Source organism: Gavialis gangeticus, unplaced genomic scaffold (genome assembly GCF_001723915.1).
Source record: "Gavialis gangeticus isolate Ggan-Ray unplaced genomic scaffold, GavGan_comp1, whole genome shotgun sequence".
Taxonomy (NCBI): Eukaryota; Metazoa; Chordata; order Crocodylia; family Gavialidae; genus Gavialis; species Gavialis gangeticus.
This window is the reverse complement of record NW_017728998.1, coordinates 22,155,836-22,173,232: the sequence shown is the minus strand read 5'-3', so window position 1 is coordinate 22,173,232 and position 17,397 is coordinate 22,155,836. Positions and strand designations below refer to the sequence as shown.

General features: G+C 44.2%; 2 protein-coding genes across 2 annotated transcripts in view; both read left to right on the top strand.

Annotated features, from left to right (window-relative positions):
- The first annotated feature begins 6 nt into the window (after positions 1–6).
- NUDT19 (nudix hydrolase 19) lies at positions 7–5,326 on the top strand. The gene is made up of 3 exons (XM_019505605.1): positions 7–247; positions 1,945–2,152; positions 3,811–5,326. Exons 1-3 carry the CDS (start codon positions 77–79, stop codon positions 4,047–4,049), a joined length of 618 nt encoding a protein of 205 aa, XP_019361150.1. The 5' UTR covers positions 7–76; the 3' UTR covers positions 4,050–5,326.
- A 3,172-nt stretch (positions 5,327–8,498) lies between these two features.
- TDRD12 (tudor domain containing 12) overlaps positions 8,499–17,397 on the top strand; it is an 83,795-nt gene continuing 74,896 nt past the window's right edge. The window contains exons 1-4 of the mRNA XM_019505281.1: positions 8,499–8,610; positions 9,749–9,914; positions 11,083–11,137; positions 16,071–16,232. Coding sequence (XP_019360826.1) covers positions 11,114–11,137; positions 16,071–16,232 — 186 coding nt within the window. The 5' untranslated portion in view covers positions 8,499–8,610; positions 9,749–9,914; positions 11,083–11,113. The remainder of the gene's footprint in view (positions 8,611–9,748; positions 9,915–11,082; positions 11,138–16,070; positions 16,233–17,397) is intronic.

The window sequence follows — 17,397 nt, the reverse complement described above, 5'->3', positions numbered from 1 at the left end:
GGCCCGGCTGCCGCCCGCCCCCGAGCTGAGCGCGTGGCGGCGCCGCGTGCAGAAGGACCCGGCCGCCTTCCTGCAGATGTGCCGCCAGCTGCGCTGCGCGCCCAACATCTGGGCGCTGCACGAGTGGGGCAACTGGCTGACGCCGGTGGGCCGGGGCGGGCGACGCTACGACACCGCCTTCTACCTGTGCTGCTTGCGGGGGCTCCCGCACGCGGCGCAGGACGAGCAGGAGGTGACGGGTTTCAGGGTGAGCGGGGCCCGGTGGCACTTCATCCTCTCCGCCTCCCCTGTCTGTGCTCAGGGGGGTCTGGCACTTCTTGGCAGAGTTTCATCCAAAGGGCTGGGTGGGAATCTGCCCCACAAGGTGGCAGGGAGATAGATGTTTTGTCTGAGACCGTGTCTTTCCTTTTGGAAGAGAACTGCTGGCCTGCTCACCTGCACCTGGTGTCTAGAGCATCCCCCTGGGAAGTGCAAGACCCAGCTTCCAGTCCTGGGCAGGGCACACCTTTTTTCATAGACTACTTAGACATTAGGGGTTGGAAGCGACCTCAGGAGATTATTGAGTGCAGCCCCCCAGCCATAGGCAGGAAGTCAGCTGGGATCAAGTGATCCTGGCAAGAAATACATCCATGAGTTTTTTGAAAGAGTCCAGAGTAGGTGTTTGGACCACCTCTGCGGGGAGTTTGTTCCAGACCCTGGACACTTGCACAGTCAAGAACTTCTTTCTTACGTCTAATCTAAATCAGCCTTCCTGGAGTTCATGGCAGTAGACCTTGTTATTCCTTGGGGAGCTCTGGTGAACAGCTGTTCTCCCAAGTCCTGATGCACCCCTTGTATATAATTGTAGGCTGCCACCAAGTCCCCCCTGAGTCTTCTCGTCTCCAGACTGAAGAGTCCCAAGTCCCTGAGCCTCTAGTCTAGTGGTTCTGAGTCAGGCAGGGCAGGGCCTTATGTTAGGACATGTTTTGAACCTTGAAGGCTGTTGAGAAGTGGGATTGCCATCCTCTGGTGTGCTCTAATCCCTTCTTTGAGCACCTCTTTAGTTAGTTTCTTGGTATTATCGGTGTTTTTGCATTACTGTTTTTTTTCCCCCTTTTAGAAACCACACATCTTAAAACCACATTTGTAAAAAGTTCAGTGACTTTGTCTTTATAATAAGTTCATATTTGTTTATATTATATTGTCTTTATAATAAATTCACATTTGTTAATATTCACCATTTTAACACTCAGGAATCCACCAGGGTTATTTGTATACAAGAACATAGGGTTAAGGGGAATCAGTAAAGGCCTTCACATTGTGGACTCAGATTTCATAGACATTAGGGCTGGCAGGGACCATCGGGTCCAGCCCCCTACCCAAATGATCGCAGCAAAATAGGCAGCAATGTGTAAAACCACTCTTGTGGTTTTTGGTATTTGGTACCATAGGTTATTGGTATAAGCAGTGACTGTTTTGTGAGAAATATTCTCAGTGATGGGGCACTTACAGTAACTGTGGCTGAATTTGTGATAAACTTTGAGTCATTCAGTGGAATGAATCAACGGTCTTTCTGTTAATTCCTGTTGACTTTGAATCAGCCCCTGAAGAAGAATCAATATCCTCTTGCTTTACAGATGAAATTGAATTTCCAAAGTTGGCATGCTTGCATACACAAAACTCAGTTGTTTTATTGTCTTTAAAAATAGCTTTTGTGGGGGAAAAATACATGTTTTTTAAGTTTTTTGCTCAATTGTCTTTTAGATTAGTTGGGTTTGTCTATATAAACTGTAGGCAAAACACTGAACATCTCCTTGACATCCAGAAGCTTTTAGCTGTTCATTCCAGGCCTCTCATGAGCCAGACTTGTCTCTCTTGAGGGTTCCATGGAGGCATAAATAATTGGTAGGATTTATCAACAGAGACCAAAAAACAGTATGTTGTATCATTGTCTTTCTTTTACAGTGGTCATCGCCACCAGAAGCAATTGAATGCTTTAAATCTCAGGAAATGTGGTTTGCTCCTCCTCAATTTTATGAATTATGTAGGCTGTGCAACTTTTCCTCACTTGATGCCCTGCATAGATTTGGTTCTGATCGTGCTTTAGAAGGTTGTGAACGCTGGATGCCTGTTATGTTGACTGCTTCAAATGGCCACATTCAGCTATTACCAGGTAAAGTAACAAAATGAAGCTTTTTATTGTAGCAAGAGTTTGGGAAATGATGATAATCTTACATTTTAAGAATGTAAATCAATCTATAGCTACCAGAGTTGAAGAAAAATTCCCTGGTCATGTCCAGATGAGCATGGCTATGCAGTATGTGGCACCGCAGACATTTACAGCGCCACATACCACATGTTCTGGTGTTCTCTGTACTGCAAGGGAGCAGTGCAGGGGGGGAGTAGGGTTGACCCATTGGATATCCAGGAGTAAAAAAATCCTGTAGAAAAAAAAGTAGAGCAGTGCATGCGGGGGTACCGTGCACGGCTCAAAACGAGCCAGGCCAGCTGGAGCCACTCTCTGGCTGCTGGCCAGGCTCCAAGTGGCAGGACTGGCACTGCTGCAGCCCCAGGAGACCCTCAGGACACCAAGTATGGCTTCTGGGGCCAGCACAGTGCTGGCCCAAGCCTCCCGTACCCCACCTGGGGTAACTTGTGCACCAGAGGGCGTGTGGCAGAGGCATTCTACAAGGACAACTAGTGGCAGCACAAGGCACGCTGCTGCTTGTTGTCCCTAGGGAACCAAACATCCATGCTCATGTGGATGTGGCCCAAGAACAAGTAATTCCACAGTTGCCTGCTGCACATTTTATTTCTCTGAGGCAGCTCCTGTTATAGACAGGGTATTGAACAGGTTAAAGACTTCATTGCTATTCCGCCTTTAATCACCTACTAAGCATTAGTTATATATAGTATTGTGGGAGCAGGTAAATCTCAATTTATATAGTAACTTTTATCCTGGAGGATATGGCTGAGTTTAAGCCCCACTCTGCCATGTCTTCTTTAAGCAAAATTTAGCCCTTGCTTTAACGAAGGACTTATAGCTAAACATTGCATTAACCCAAATTACAGTGTAGTTAGATCATCTTTCTAATGTGTGTGTCTCTCTCTCTCTGTTTTTGTTGTTGTTACTGCTAATCTATTTAAACATCTTTCTTTTCTGTTTCCTGTTTCTTAAAACTTAGGCCTTTTGCCAAAAGAAAAAATTCTGATTATTTTCTGTTTCTTCAGATCTGCTTTTTGTTTTTGTTACCTCCTTGCTTTTGTGCTTTAAAATTGGTCCCACTTCAGCTGTTTTTGTCTATATTTTACTATACCACAGTAACTTTTTAAAAGCCTATACAAAATTCAGCCTAACAGAAGAGGTTTTTAAGTAAAACTGTATAACCTGATATGATACGTATTCCTAGTCCTGCCATAAACCTCTTGTATGATTGTTGGAAACTCGCTTAATCTGTCTACCTCATTTCCTCATTTGTAATGTAGAATTTCGTACCCTACTTGGACGTAGAAAAGCCATAATAATTAATGTGTGAGTTTTTAAAATACTTTTTGCATACAATGGAATGGTTTTAAATGCTTCTTAGTGCCTGGAAAAAGAGGCTTTGAACTTGAATGTCCCATTATACTCCAAAAAATTGTATTTCAACATACGGTACTTCCAGTGTTGGGGCATCTTCAATTAGGAAAGATTGGAGTTGATTAAATCTCATTGTACTCTGAACATTGTTCCTACACTGCTTCATATCCTAATGATAATGTAGCAACCAGCAAAGCGCAAATCAGAGTAATAAAATGTTTTATATATAATTAAAATATAATGTTTTTCAGGAGATGAGCTGTATCCAGAAGATCCAGATTATACAGGAGAAAAGAAAATGATCTGGTCAACAGATAAGAAGGTTGAAGATCTAATGAAGGAGGGTAGTAGACTTCATCGGATAGTAATAAAAGATCTTAACAGTCTTGCAGTTTACGTGAATATCCAACCAAAATATAAACACATCAATCCAATATTGATGGACTCTAGTCTATTAGGAAATAATGAAGACTGCAATAGCAGACTATAATATGTATCTGCTTTTTCAGTCAATATTTAAGAAAATATATGTTTATTTTGTATACGTTTGGTCTTTTGTGACAGTTGCTGAGCAGATAGTATTGAAGGCTAAAGTTCAGCAGTACAGGCTTTTTTGCATTGTCCTAAAATTTACATCAACTCTGGGGAGCTTACCTCTCTGGGTAAAAGGAAGGATCAAGCTCCTACTTAATTTTAGATCTCTCTGAAATTGAAACTGAACAAATGTGCCAAGTGTGATGTTGATATGTTCAGTGAGAACATCACCATAATAAGCTACCAACTTGATTTTGTGGGTCAGTGAATGGCTGTATTTGACCTTTCCTAATCTTGTCCTGTCCATCCTAGGCCACTTATATGCTTACAGTGGACTACAGTGATGCAATTAAATTGTACTTTCTCATTGAAAACAAAAATGCCTGTCATGTTCTGAATTCAACAAGCTCTCTTTTCTGTGTTTTAAAAAGTTACAACAGACAGCGAGGCACATGGAACTGTAATTTAAGTTTTCTATTCTGTGACATCTATTTCCAACTCTCATATTTGGGAATCTGAACATCTGTGCATAAAGTGAACTTTGTTAACTAGTGTTAATTTATTCTGTTTTTGAATACTTTTTATAAATTCTGTGTTTATGGTCAGTACAATTTAGTTTAAGTGAGTTTCCAACACTCATTACTAAAACACTTTAAGGTTTAACAGCTTTTTAGACTTTTAAACCTTCCAGACTAAAAACAGCTTGCTATCAGACTGAGCTGACAGTTTGAGCAGACAAGCTGTTCTCTTCATTTAGTGTCATACATAATTTAAAGATTTTATCATCTTAGAAAAGATGAAAAATAAACTATTTACTGCATAGTTCTGAAAAGAATACAGAAATGTATTTTACTGTGCAAGTGATCCTTATGAACAACTGAAGAAGTGTGGTGCCTTGGAAATACCTACTGTCATGCTTAACCTTTCAAGTTTTGTTTTGTGACTTATACAGAATGTATGTTGCCTTACAAAATGCAAGTCTTGTATCAGAAGGCTACTTTAGCTTCCTTACATTTGGTTAGCCCACAGAGAGAGAGAGAGAGAGATTTCTTAGAAGAGAGATACTGACAGGGGATCTGTATAAGATTCTCTGTACTACGCATGGAAGGAGAAGCAGTTATGATTAAGGGCCAGCCACTAGAATTGTACAGAGGATAAGTTTTTTACAACTTTGAAAGTTTTAAAGTTTGTTTCTGTTGCACACTGGAATGAAAATAAAACCTTTTAAAATATATATTTATGAAATTAAACTGTGTCTTACTGGATTTAAAAAGTCAGGGTTTTTTTAATCATCCAATGACCAGAGAATTGACCCAAATTCTGATGCTTTCTCATTTAAAATATTGTCCATTTTAGTGAAAAGCCTCTGTTTTGATGAAACAGATTGTAATGGAAAAAGATTCAGCTGGTAACGTTTGTTTTACTAGACAGTAAGGTGAAAAGAGGAACGTGGAGTTGAGGAACAAAAATAATGCACCTTTTTATTTAGTATCTCAAATTGTTTCTGTTTTTAGGGGTGAATACTTACACAGGTACTAGGAGAACAAGAGTAGGAACATGCTAATGTTTGTGTTGTTAACTTACATGTCCCAGTTTGAACATGTTTTTGAAGCTCATCTGTCAATATAAATGGGCAATGAAAGTCTTCTTAGCTAAATTTGCAGATTTTGAACTAGCAGTAGTTATGGTTTATAGAAGTTGTATTGAAAACATACCCATAAAATAATGCAAAAAGTGCTGCAATAATAATTATTTCGTGTTACAATAGTGCCTAGGTTCCCAGTCCAAACTAGTGGATCTATTATGTTAGCCTTTCCACAGTGTAAAAAAAAATCCTTTCCCCTGAAGAGTGTACCGTCAGATAAAATGCAACAAATGATTATAACAGTTGGAACACAGTTAGGAGAAACAGAAATAAAAACAATCTCATGGACTTCTGCTCTTTATCTTAGGTTTATTTATATCCTGTGATTTTAAAAATTAACCTAATTGAAACAGTTAACCACGCCCTGCAGATTTTATTGCCTATCCTCTAGGCACTGCATTCAAAATAAATCTTAAGAGCAGACTTTTAGGGGTTAGTTTAAGGAGCATGTTCTATGTGTAAGGAAATGATTCTCAACTGGGGTGCCTCAGCAGCCTAGGGTGCCACTCAGTCCTTTTAGGGGTGACACAGTCGACCATGTAATATTAGCACCATTAGGTAGGCAAACACTTACATGTGATTCACAAGCTAAAACCAGGTATTTCAAATAGGAATCTATAGTGTCAAAAACATTCTGGCCTGTTTCTAAGTTCTTTGCAACAGAAAAAGTTCTTTGAAAATTTACTTGGTATTTTTAATGAGGTGGTTGTTTTTGTACCTGCTTTATCTTCCTTCTCTATAATTGAAGTTTTCTACTTTGTAATAGGAAGAGGATTTTTTTTAACTTTAAAACATTTTTAAATTAAGCTGTTATTAGACCAAACTAAATAAAGGCTCATTTCTTAATAGAAGACAAACATCAGGATAATTGACAATATTAAAGAAATAGCATGTTCTCATATAAACCATTCTAAGTGTCAAGAGAAGAGCCGTTAAAAATATAAATGCCTAAATCTTCAGAAGTGAGCGGTTTGCATTTTCTTCCTTCACATAGTTTCTGTATCCTACAACAGTGCTTCTCAAACTATCTGACGTGGCAGACCGGCAATTTTTTTTCCAGTGAGCCAGGGACTGGTGGCCGGCAGCAACTGCGTGTAACAGCACTACACAAATGCACGACCAGCTGTTTCTTTCTCTTTCCTCACCTTGCACGACGTGACGTCACCTGGAGTGTTGGAACGTACGAACTGTGGCACGACGTACGAACTATTTCTTTCCTGGCAACTTGCTGCAGACAGACGAATGTATTTCTTTCTTTCCTGGCAACTGGCTGAGGACTGGTGGCCGGTCCGCAGACCGCCACTTTGAGAAGCACTATTCTAAAAGACTGAATTAAACAAAAAAAGTATCCAGCAGGGGGAGCTTCAAAGCTGAAACAGGCAGAATTTAATAAAGAGGGGCTGAAGTTACCCAGTAGGCAGAATAGGATGGCACTTTAGAGATTAACCATAGGCACCAATTCTGTGGGTGCTCTGAGGCTCAGGCACCCACCAGAAAAAAAATTAGTGAGTTCTTAGCTCCCTTGAGCCATTTCTGTTTTGGTTTTACATGTTAGATCTCTGGCTGCTTGCAGATGTTAAAAAACCAAACAGATGAACTGAGCTTTACCAGAAGCAGAGTGTGTTACTTAAACCTGGCTCTCCAGCATCTGTAAAGATGAGGTGCTTCAGTGGGGCTTTTTGGTGCTTTTACCTAAAGCTGATTCTGTTATTAGCAGGGCCGGACACAGGCATAGGCAAACCAGGCAGTCGCCTGGGACCTGGACAGAAAGGGGGCCTGAAAACGGTGATTTTATTACTATTATTTCTGGTAAAAGGGGGCCAGATACAAAAAGTTCACCTGGGGCCAAAAGCACCAGAAAAAGCACCTGATCTTCAGAGATGCTGCAGAGCTGGGTTAAGTTACGCGCTGCATCTTTTAGGCATGCCCGGGGTTGGTGCAGGAACATGCCATGTTTAAAGTAAAGGGCCTTTCTTTTAACATCTGCATGTGCCCACCGCCAACACTGAAGTGGGCCTATGAGATCAACTCGTTCTCAGAAGAACACCCTGCCTTGCCTTCTGGGTGACTTCGTACAAAGTGGACAAGGTGCCTGCGTTGGTGTGGAAAGCAGAGACAATGCCAGGGAGACTTACTAAGCCACTTAGATGGGATATGTGTACAATAAACATTTTTAGGTCCAAATGAGTAAAAAGTTGACAGTTAGTTGAAGCGAAGCTGCGGAAGGCTGCAGACCGTGACTGCTGCATAAGAACTGAGGTGGCTTTAATGATCTGCCAGCTCCTGAAGATGCCTGGTCTCCACATCCTGCCTAGAGTAAGACTTTAGCTGTTTTTCTTTAACCCTGGCAGAGGGGAGGCAGAAATGGAAGGGGAAGGGATGGGGTTACATGAAGGGCGGGAGGACACATGCTTCCCTTCCCCCGAACAACTGACTTGTGCACCGAATGACATCCAGGTCCACCCCACGGGGCACAGGGGTGTCTGCAGACGCTGTCACGACTGGTGTGAGGACAAGGGAACCAGCCCTTCCCACTCCTGGCTCCACGCGGAGCCTAGTACTTTTCTACCCCATTGGCGCCCACCCTCTCCCCACCGTGCTACGTTTCAGCTTCTGCGCCTGCCCGGCGGATGGTAAACCACCGCTGGCCGTGGGGAGGGGATACATTTGTGTAAGAGCAACAGGCCCGCTGGGTATCAGTGCCCCCATTGCGCAGGCGCACCAGATTCGCTGAGCACAGCCCCCCATTGTGAAGGCGCGCCGCGCGCTGCTGCTCCCATTGCGCAGGCTCAGTAGAGAATCTGCCGTTGCAGGGGCGGGGCTTCTGGAAGCTTCTGGGCAGGGCGCTGGGGTGACGGCGCTTGGCCGGGATGTGAGTGCTGGCAGGGCTGCAGTCGGCGGAGCGGAGGGGGCTCGTTTACACCCTCGAATACAGTCGCTCGGCCCTCGTGCTCTGCATGCTTCATCCCCGCTCGCGGAGCGAGGTGGCTCTTGCATCATGTGCAGGGGGAAGCGCATCTTTCCTCTCCTCTTCTCTCCTCTCCCTCCTTCCCTCACACCTCTGCTGGGTATTGGGAGCCCGTTACATTGGCTGTAGAGGGCACCAATCCCCTCGCAGGTCGTCTTCCAAGCAAGGAAGACAATGCTGGGACACTGGAGAGAGATTCCACCCCCCACCCCAAAAAAAATAAAAAATGGATGCTTTGGGGAAAAATGCACCCTCAATGCAAAGGGTAATTGCAGGTGGAGGAGCAGAAATTCCCCCTCCCCTTTGCAAAAGGGCAGTGGATCCTTGGGGGTCTTTTGTTGGAGGTCCTGAGGACGTGGATGTTGTGGTGTCCTGCTCTGTAACTAGCAAGCTTGAGCGTAGCTAAGTTGTCCCTCTGCTTGCTTTGGCTTTGAATTGCCATCAATAAACATTTGGAAGATCCAGTAGTTTTTAAAGGTTATGTTAGTCTTCATGGGAAGAAGCTTCCCCCCACCCCGCAGGCTGTGCGTTGAGGAATTTGATGGACTGGCAGGCTCATTCAGGCTCATCCAGTCAAACACTAGTGATTGTGGTGGTGGCTGAGGATGCAAAGAGGATTTTTGTGCAGTGAGCAATAAAATTGGAACTGTTTTGAGTTCTGGTAATGTCTTAATAGATTGCAGCTTTTTGAGTAGGTGATGGTTATGAGTGGCAAAAAGCCAGTATAACTGTAGGCTTTGTGCTTTACATTCTCCATGGATGGGGCCTTTCAGCTTTGCCTGGCCAGGGGTGCGGTATCTGGCCTGAATAATTTCTGGTGGTTTTACTAATGGTTTCATTTTGGGATTGAGCAGAATTTGGGGAGAGTACAGCAACTTGTTCTTCTGTATCCTTACGTGAGGAGAAAAGAAACAGGTGATGGTAGAAGGGAGAAAGAAACACCGAGGAAGTAGAATAGTAGAAAAAAATCATGAGCAGACAAAAGAAACACATGGCAGAAGCAAATAGGATCTATGTTGTCTTTTTTTTCTCACTTCTACAGCCTCGGACACAGCGCAGCTGATTCAGACATAGAAGGCATGAGAATAGCTTGAACAAACAACATGAGATAAAAGCTGAAAGGGGGAATAAAAACACAAGGCAAATAAAGGAAGGTCATTGCATATCTTGGAGCAGTGAAATACTTGTGGATTACATCAGTTTTAATTGCCAAGGTAAAATGTACAGTCTAACTTTCTGGGTCAAACATTCCAGCAAAGTCCACTTTTTTCCTCATCGACTCTTGTTCTATATAGTTTTGTCTAGGCCTCCATTTTCATTCTGAAATGCTTATTTCAGCCCTTTGTGCTTGCAATTCCTAAGGTGACTCTATTTTAAAAAGTAGTATGGCATGAAAGTATTTACTTTTCCTAAAACCTAGGAATAAATTTTCTAACCAGACTAGTACAGTACACCTTTTATTTTAAACCTAGCTTCTAAATTTCTGTTTACAAATCTTGTTGAAAAAATAGCTTGTTTATTGATAGTATAGAGTTAAAAGGAGAGTTGAACAATGCATTTATTTTTAATCTTTTGCTTGATTTCATTCACCAATGGGTCTTTGGGACTAAATTCACAAGAGGGCCGTCAGTGCTAGTGTTATTCATGAAACTCCTGCTTAGGTGCCACAGATTTTGCTATTGCATGTGTGCCCAGCCAGCTAACTCCTGACAGCACTTTGCTGTCTCGTGTCTAGAACAGTTAGTATAAACAAAAAATGATTATGTGTTTGAACGTCATGCTTGTAGGGTTTGTTCGTTAGGTGTTCTTAGATCAGATCCTGCACAAAACATACTTAGGAAAAGACCCTATCCTGGACTTGCTTAGTGGTTAGAATATCATTTATTCCTGTTGGAGAAATTTGCTTCAAATTCTCTTTCTTCCTGAGGGATTTTGAATTAGATTTCCCACCACCTTTATGAAGGTGTTCTGCTGTCTGTGAAATACTAGCTTAAGATCAGCTAACTGGTAGTTTTCCACGGTCAGGCAAAATTTTCCTGTGAACTTCAGTGTAAGAGCGTGAGATGTGTCAAAATAAGTTGAGTATGCTAAGTACGTTGCTGTAGTAACCAAATATATTGAACAAATATGGTTAATTTTGGGGTAGTTTAATTTTGAAAATTAAGGTTAAGTTTTCATTTAGAGAGTATGACTTACGTTATGATGGCTGAATCAACAGATCTAAATCTGGATATCTTTAGAAGTGAACAAAATTTGTGGACCTGTTGCAAGTGTGAAGGCTTTTGAGGTATGGGAAGCGCTGGTAATTTTAACTTCAAGATTAATGATTGCTATAAAAATTGCTAGGTTTTTTTTTTTACTTGATTATCTTTTACAGCATTGCTGAAGAGGACTTCAGTTGATAACAATGATTGAAGTTTTGATATTAAAGGTATGTTGACTTTTGAAAACAAATATATTGGTATGCTGAAGTCTTCTAAAATATATTAGAATACAAGATAAATTTTCCCTTTTACTTCTGTGAAGTCTCACTGAAATAACAGGGCTAGGCAGTGATGTGAGTGTAACGAGAAGTGCACTGATAAAAATTTTGGGGGCTGATAGCTGATTTTTAAGGAGGCATATTGGCCTATACTGATCCTATCTTCAATGCAGCTGCATTCAGCTGGTAAATCTGTTGTGGTGGAAGGGGCATGGGGGCACAGATCAATGCCCCCTGCAGTGAGGGAGGGACTGGGGTAGGTGCTGTCCAGCTGGGGCGGGGCAGGCACAGGATGAAGCTGTGGCTCATCTGGAGGGCACAGGGATGGGGAGCAGCTCCCGCTGCTGGCTGCAGCCCAGGAGGGTGTGTTGTGGGGGGTGCCCCTGGATCTGCGTGGTGCAGGTTGCAGCTGCAGTTTGGGGCTGGGGGCTGTGCCACACTCTTCCTGGGGAGGTGGGGGGACAGCCTGGGCTGCACTGAATTGCGGGTGGGCGACAGCAGTGCTGGGAGTGGGGCTACGGCAAAATTTGGGGTGGGTGCAGGCCTCTTCCAGTGCCACCGCTCTCTGCCCCAAGCCCAGCCCCCACCGAGAAGAGCCCAGCTCCAGCCCAGAGCTGCAGCCTGCGTGCCAGGGGGCATATGCCCTGCCCCCCGCAGATGAGCTGCAGCTCTATCCGACGCCACTCCCCCCTGACTAGGCAGTGCCTGCCCGTGCCCCACTCCCTCACTGCAGGGGCATTGATCTGCCTTCCCCATGCCCCTTCCTTCACCACTCCCCTTCCACTACAATGAACTTAACAGCTGCATGCAACTCTCCAAGCTGCCAGGCTGTGTTCCTCGCTGCCTGTGTGCTGTGCTGCAGCTGCATGCAGGCAGAGGCATATCCAGGCAAAATTATCAGCCACATTGGGCTGATTTCCAATACAGCCAATTTTCTTCATATCCGTGCCATTCTGATGCTGGACCGATGTATCAGTGCACCTCTAATAAGTTAGTAAACAACATGCAAAATGAGAGAAATGTTTTTCTGTAATTGTTAACTAACAGTCCTTTTGGATGAGTTAAACCAAAGGTATCAGAAATCTGCCCTGTGGAACCCTATTATCCAACTTGCTGTGCAGCCATGGGTGTTGGACTGGACCTGCATGCCACATGCTGTGGGCATTGGACTGACTGTCCGTGTGGTATATGGAGTTGGTTAGGGGTGTGCACTCTGCACAGTGTATGGCAACAGTCTGGGGTGTGTGCTACATGTGGCGTTGTGCATTGGATCCTGCATGTGGGGCCAGTGTATGGACCCAATCCAGATTGTCCCTGGATCCAGTGTGCAGGGCTGGTTTGGCATGAGTGCCACATGCAGTCTGCATCCCAGACACTAGCCCTGTGTGATGTGTGCAGCTGGTTCCAGCTTGCTGCAGCATGTGGTGTGTGGTGTATGGTGCTGGTCCTAGATGTGTACTGTATATGGTGCCCATGCCTGACTGGCCTTGTGTGCTGGATCCAGCGTGCAGGTCTGGTCTAGTATGGGCACCATGTGCAATGTGCGCCCCAGACTGCCCCCTTGCTGTGTGCAACCTGTGCTAGATGGGCTTTGCATGCCACATGCAGCATGTGGGGCTAGGGTCAGTGTGCAAACCCAGTTTCCTCAGCCTCTCTTTAGAAGTCATGTGCCTTAGCCCCCTAATTGTTTTGTTGTCCTCTGCTAGACTCTTTCCAATTTGTCCACAGTGGGGGACCCAAAACAGGGCACAGTACTTCAGAGGTGGCCTCACTAGTGCTGAATAAAGGAGAATAATCACTGCCTTTGACCTGCTGGCAGAGCTTCTACTGATTCAGTCCAGTATGTCATTAGCCTTCTTTGCAACAAGGGCACACTGTTGGCTCATTACTAGAGACCTACCAAGTTCATGCTGGAAGTGGGCTGCACAGCAGCTCCTTTTAATCTCGCAGGTTCCTCCTGCACATTCCTCTGTCAATTGGTGGAGGAGCCCTGGGCCCCATTACTCACTCCTGATTGGAAGGGAGGCGAAAACTTGTTTTAAATATGGTGCTGTTTTTCCATCCTGGCTAGTCAGCACCAAGTAGCAGGGCCACTGGGACCCCTTAGTCAATCAGCAACAGGATGGGGTGGGGAGCCTGCAAGATTAAAAGAGCTGCTATGCAGTCCACTTCTACCATGAATGCGGTAGGTCTTTACATTACTGTCCACTGTAAATCCCAGGTCCTTTTCTGCAGAGTTGCTGTTTAGCCAGTTGAACCTCGTGAGATTTCTTTTGGCCCAATCCTCCAATTTATTGAGGTCTAGCCTTACCCTCCTGCATATGTACTGCTCCTCCAGCTTGTTGTCATCTGCAGACTTGCTGAGGGTACACTCTATCCCATGTTCCAGGTCACTGATGAAGATATTGAACAAAACCAGCCCCAGGACTGACCCTTGGGGCACTGGACTTGATACCAGCTGCCCGCTAGACATCGAGCCATTGACTACTACCCTGAACTTTCTTAGTTTGCTTTCAAGAATGTTGTGGAAGACCATATCAAAAACCTTGCTACGGTCGTTGTTACCACATCCACTGGACTCCCCACATTCACAGAGCTGGTCATCTTGTCATAGAAAGCAATCAGGTTGGTCAGGCATGACTTGCCCTTGGTGAATCCATGCTGACTGTTCCTAAATACCGTCTTCTCCAAGTGCTTAGACATGGATTCCTTGAGGATTCCTGCTCCATAATTTTTCCAGGGACTGAGGTGAGGCAGAGGTCTGTAGTTCCCTGGCTTCTCCCTTTTCCCTTTCTTAAAGCTGGGTGCTATATTTGCTCTTTATTCAGTTGCCCCGGTTTTAAAAAACGATGGCCAGCAGCTTTGCAGTCCCATTGGCCAACTGCCTCAGCACCCTCAGGTGCATTCCATCCAGCCCCATGGGCTTGTACACATGCAGCTTCTCTAAATAGTCCCTAACCTGTTCTTTCACCACTGTTGCCTGCTCACCTCCTTTCCAAACTGTGCTGCTAGGTGCAGTAGTCTGGGAGCTAACACTGCCTGTGAAGACTGAGGTGAAAAAAGCATTGAGTTATTTTAGCTTTTTCTGCATTCCCTGTAAATAGGTTGCGTCCTCCACTTAGTAATGGACCTGCCCATTCCCTGATCCTCCACTTGCTGCTGACATGCTTGTAGAGGTTCTTGTTACTCTACATGTCCCTTGTGCTTTGGCCTTACTGGTTTTCTTTCTGCCTGCCCTAGCAATACTCTTATACTCCTCTCTAGTTATTTGGACAGGTTTCCATTTATAGGATTCTTTTTTGTGATTTAGCGTACTGAGGAGTTCCCTTCTAAGCCAAGCTGGTCGTCTTCCATACTTGCTAGTCTTCCTGCACATCAGGATGGTTTGTTCCTGCACTCTCAGTAAAGCTTCTTTAAAGTACAAGCAGCTCTCCTGGACTTTGCACCCCTCTGACTGACCTCCCAGGGGATCCTGCCCATGAATTCCCTGAGTGAATCAGTCTGGTTTTCTGAAGTCCAGTGCCTTTACTCTGCTACTCTCCATCCTTCCTTTCCTCAGGATCCTGAACTCAGTCATCTTGTGGTCACTGCTGCCCAAGTTGTCATCCACTACTACTTTCCCCACCAAGTCTTCCCTGTTTGTGAGCAGCAGGTTAAGAGCATGGCCCCTAGCACTTGCCACTCCAGCACTTGCACCTGGAAGTTGTCCCCAACACTCCAGAAACTTCCTGGATTGCCTGTGCCCTGTTGTATTGTCCTCCCAGCAGATGTTAGAGTGATTGAAATTCCCATGAGAACCAGGGTCTATGATCAGGAAACTTTCACTAGCTGTTTGAAGAAAGCCTCATCCACCACATTCTCCTAGTCTGGTGGTCTATAGCAGACACTTACCACAATGTCACCCTTGTTGTTCTTTCCTGTGACCCTAACCTGGAGACTTTCAACAGGCCTATTTCCAGTTCCATACTGGAGCTCTGAGCAATCATATGGTCCTTTACATAAAGCACAAGTCCTTCTCCTTTTCTCCCCTTCCTGTCCTTCCTGAAAAGTTTATACCCATTCATGACACTGCTCCAGTCATGCAAGCTCCCACCGTGTGTCTGTTATTTCAGTCTCATCATAGTTCTGTGACTGTGTGAGGATTTCCAGTTCTTCCTTTTTGTTTTCCAGGCTCTGTACATTTGTGTATAGGCACCTGAGGTGTAACCGGCTGATTACCGTAATTTCTCATGAGTGCACCTCCCTTGTTCCCCCTTCCTGCTTGTGCTTCCTTCAAGTCATCCACTTCCCCACTTACCTCAGGGCTTTGGTCTCCATCCCCTGGCCAACCTAGTTTAAAGCCCTGCATATAGCAGGCAGCACTGTGTGCTAGATCATTGTTTATCACCCTGTGGGTTGTGACCCAGAAGTGAGTTGCCAAGAGTATATGAAAGGCTTGTGAACAAACTTTAAGAATGGATTAAACTTTAAAAAATGGATTCTCCTTTAAAAAAAGGAAAACATGGGAAACTGTGGCTTTTCCCTTGCTGGTTGTCAGAGTTCCAGCCTGCAAGGGGCTGCTTGGGCCCCCCCCTTGCCCTACATGGTGTGGAGCAGCGGGTTGGGAGGAGGAGCGCTGGACTGGGACTGGCCGTTGATATTTACAAATGTGTCGTGTTACAAAATAGGTTGAGAACCACTGTGCTAGATGATACGGCTCTGCAGTCTGGATCCAGCTTGCAGTGTGCGTCTTTGACACCCTTGCTTTAGATCAGTTTTCACTTGAACTTCTAATTTTACTTGAATATTTATATTTGTCTAAGATGTTTTAGAAATAATAAAAAAGTGATATAGTACAGTTTCTTCTTTTTGTGGTTTTAATTGCACTTCACTTTCTGACTAGATTGAAGATCCAGGTTGCTTTTGGGTCATTCTGAAAGGATGTGGATCTTTTGTAGACAATGAAGTGGAATATAGAAAACTGCACGCTGAAATGAATCAGTTCTATAACCAATCTTGTAGAGATGTGGATGAAGTAAAGCCATTAATGGTAGAAGAAGGGCAGGTAAAAATATTTATTTTGCTAGATAGATTTTAAGGAAACTAGAAATGTTTGGTATTTTCATCAGGAAACATCACGTGTGTATTTGCTCAGATTTTTTTTAACCTTGGGAGTATTTCCATTACAGATTTACTGTATTTACTTGCATGTAAGCCAAGTTTTTTTCCATGCAATCAGCATGAGAGGGGTAGGTCCTTGCCTTATAGTTGCATACAAGGAAGCCTCATTAAAAACATTCTCCATCACTAATGCAGTCAGCACTAAGCATGAATATAGAACACATCCCATATTAGGCAAACATACAGATGGGAATCTTTTTTGTAAAAATATATGTCTTTACCACAAGGATAGATTAGTTTATTCCATCTGAATAAGATAAACGGTAGCGTCCCTGGCATTGAGTCTTCCTCAGCAATGTATCTTTTCAGGTCATGTTGAGCCACTACTTTGAATACATTTAGATTTCCTCTTCATTCCCACAGCTGAGCTGCGTGTCTCCCATTTCCAGTGATTACTGTTTCTTTACCAGCCTTAAATGGCTGGCAAACATAATCAAAAGCAGCCTCAAACGGTTCACCCAGAATCCCTCTGTTGCCTGTTCTCTTCGCCTGTCACGTGATTAGCGTGGTTCTGCCCCACCATGAAGTAGAACTGGACCAGGTTGCCCCATGCCTCATGCATATAAATTTTTGGAGGTTTCTAGAACTCTTGACAAGAACCTGGTTCCAGTCATGAATGGCAGCTAATTAGCTCTTGGCCCCATTGTGGTGGGGTGTAGGTATCTGGAGTATGCACACATACTGAGTAATGTTGAATTGTGGGGTCATGATGGCTTGAAATGCTGTTGACTCGGCTAGGGCCCATCCCAGTGAACTCTGTGGTAAATTCTGAGCCTTTGTGCTTTGGACTAATCATGCATAGTTTGTACTGTATATAAGTAGGTAGAGAATTGCTTTTTAAAAGTGTGTAATATGCAGATTACTATAGGCATATTTCTTTCAAAGTCAGTAGTTTTAAATTTGTCCCTCACTTCCATATGTTCAGGGAGAGCAGGCTTGGATAATAAGGAGGGGGCTAGAGGGTTTCTGTGGGGAAGAAGTTGGTGGGGGTGGGGCATAGGTCAAGGGGCTGCCTGACCCCCCTTCCTCCCCCCCCCCCCCCCCCTTTA

Coding starts and splice junctions, on each gene's coding strand:
- NUDT19 (XM_019505605.1), top strand. CDS start 77: ATGTGCCGCCAGCTGCGCTGCGCGCCCAACATCTGGGCGCTGCACGAG. Junction 248..1,944: donor AGGAGGTGACGGGTTTCAGG/GTGAGCGGGGCC, acceptor TTTCTTTTACAG/TGGTCATCGCCACCAGAAGC. Junction 2,153..3,810: donor CCACATTCAGCTATTACCAG/GTAAAGTAACAA, acceptor AATGTTTTTCAG/GAGATGAGCTGTATCCAGAA.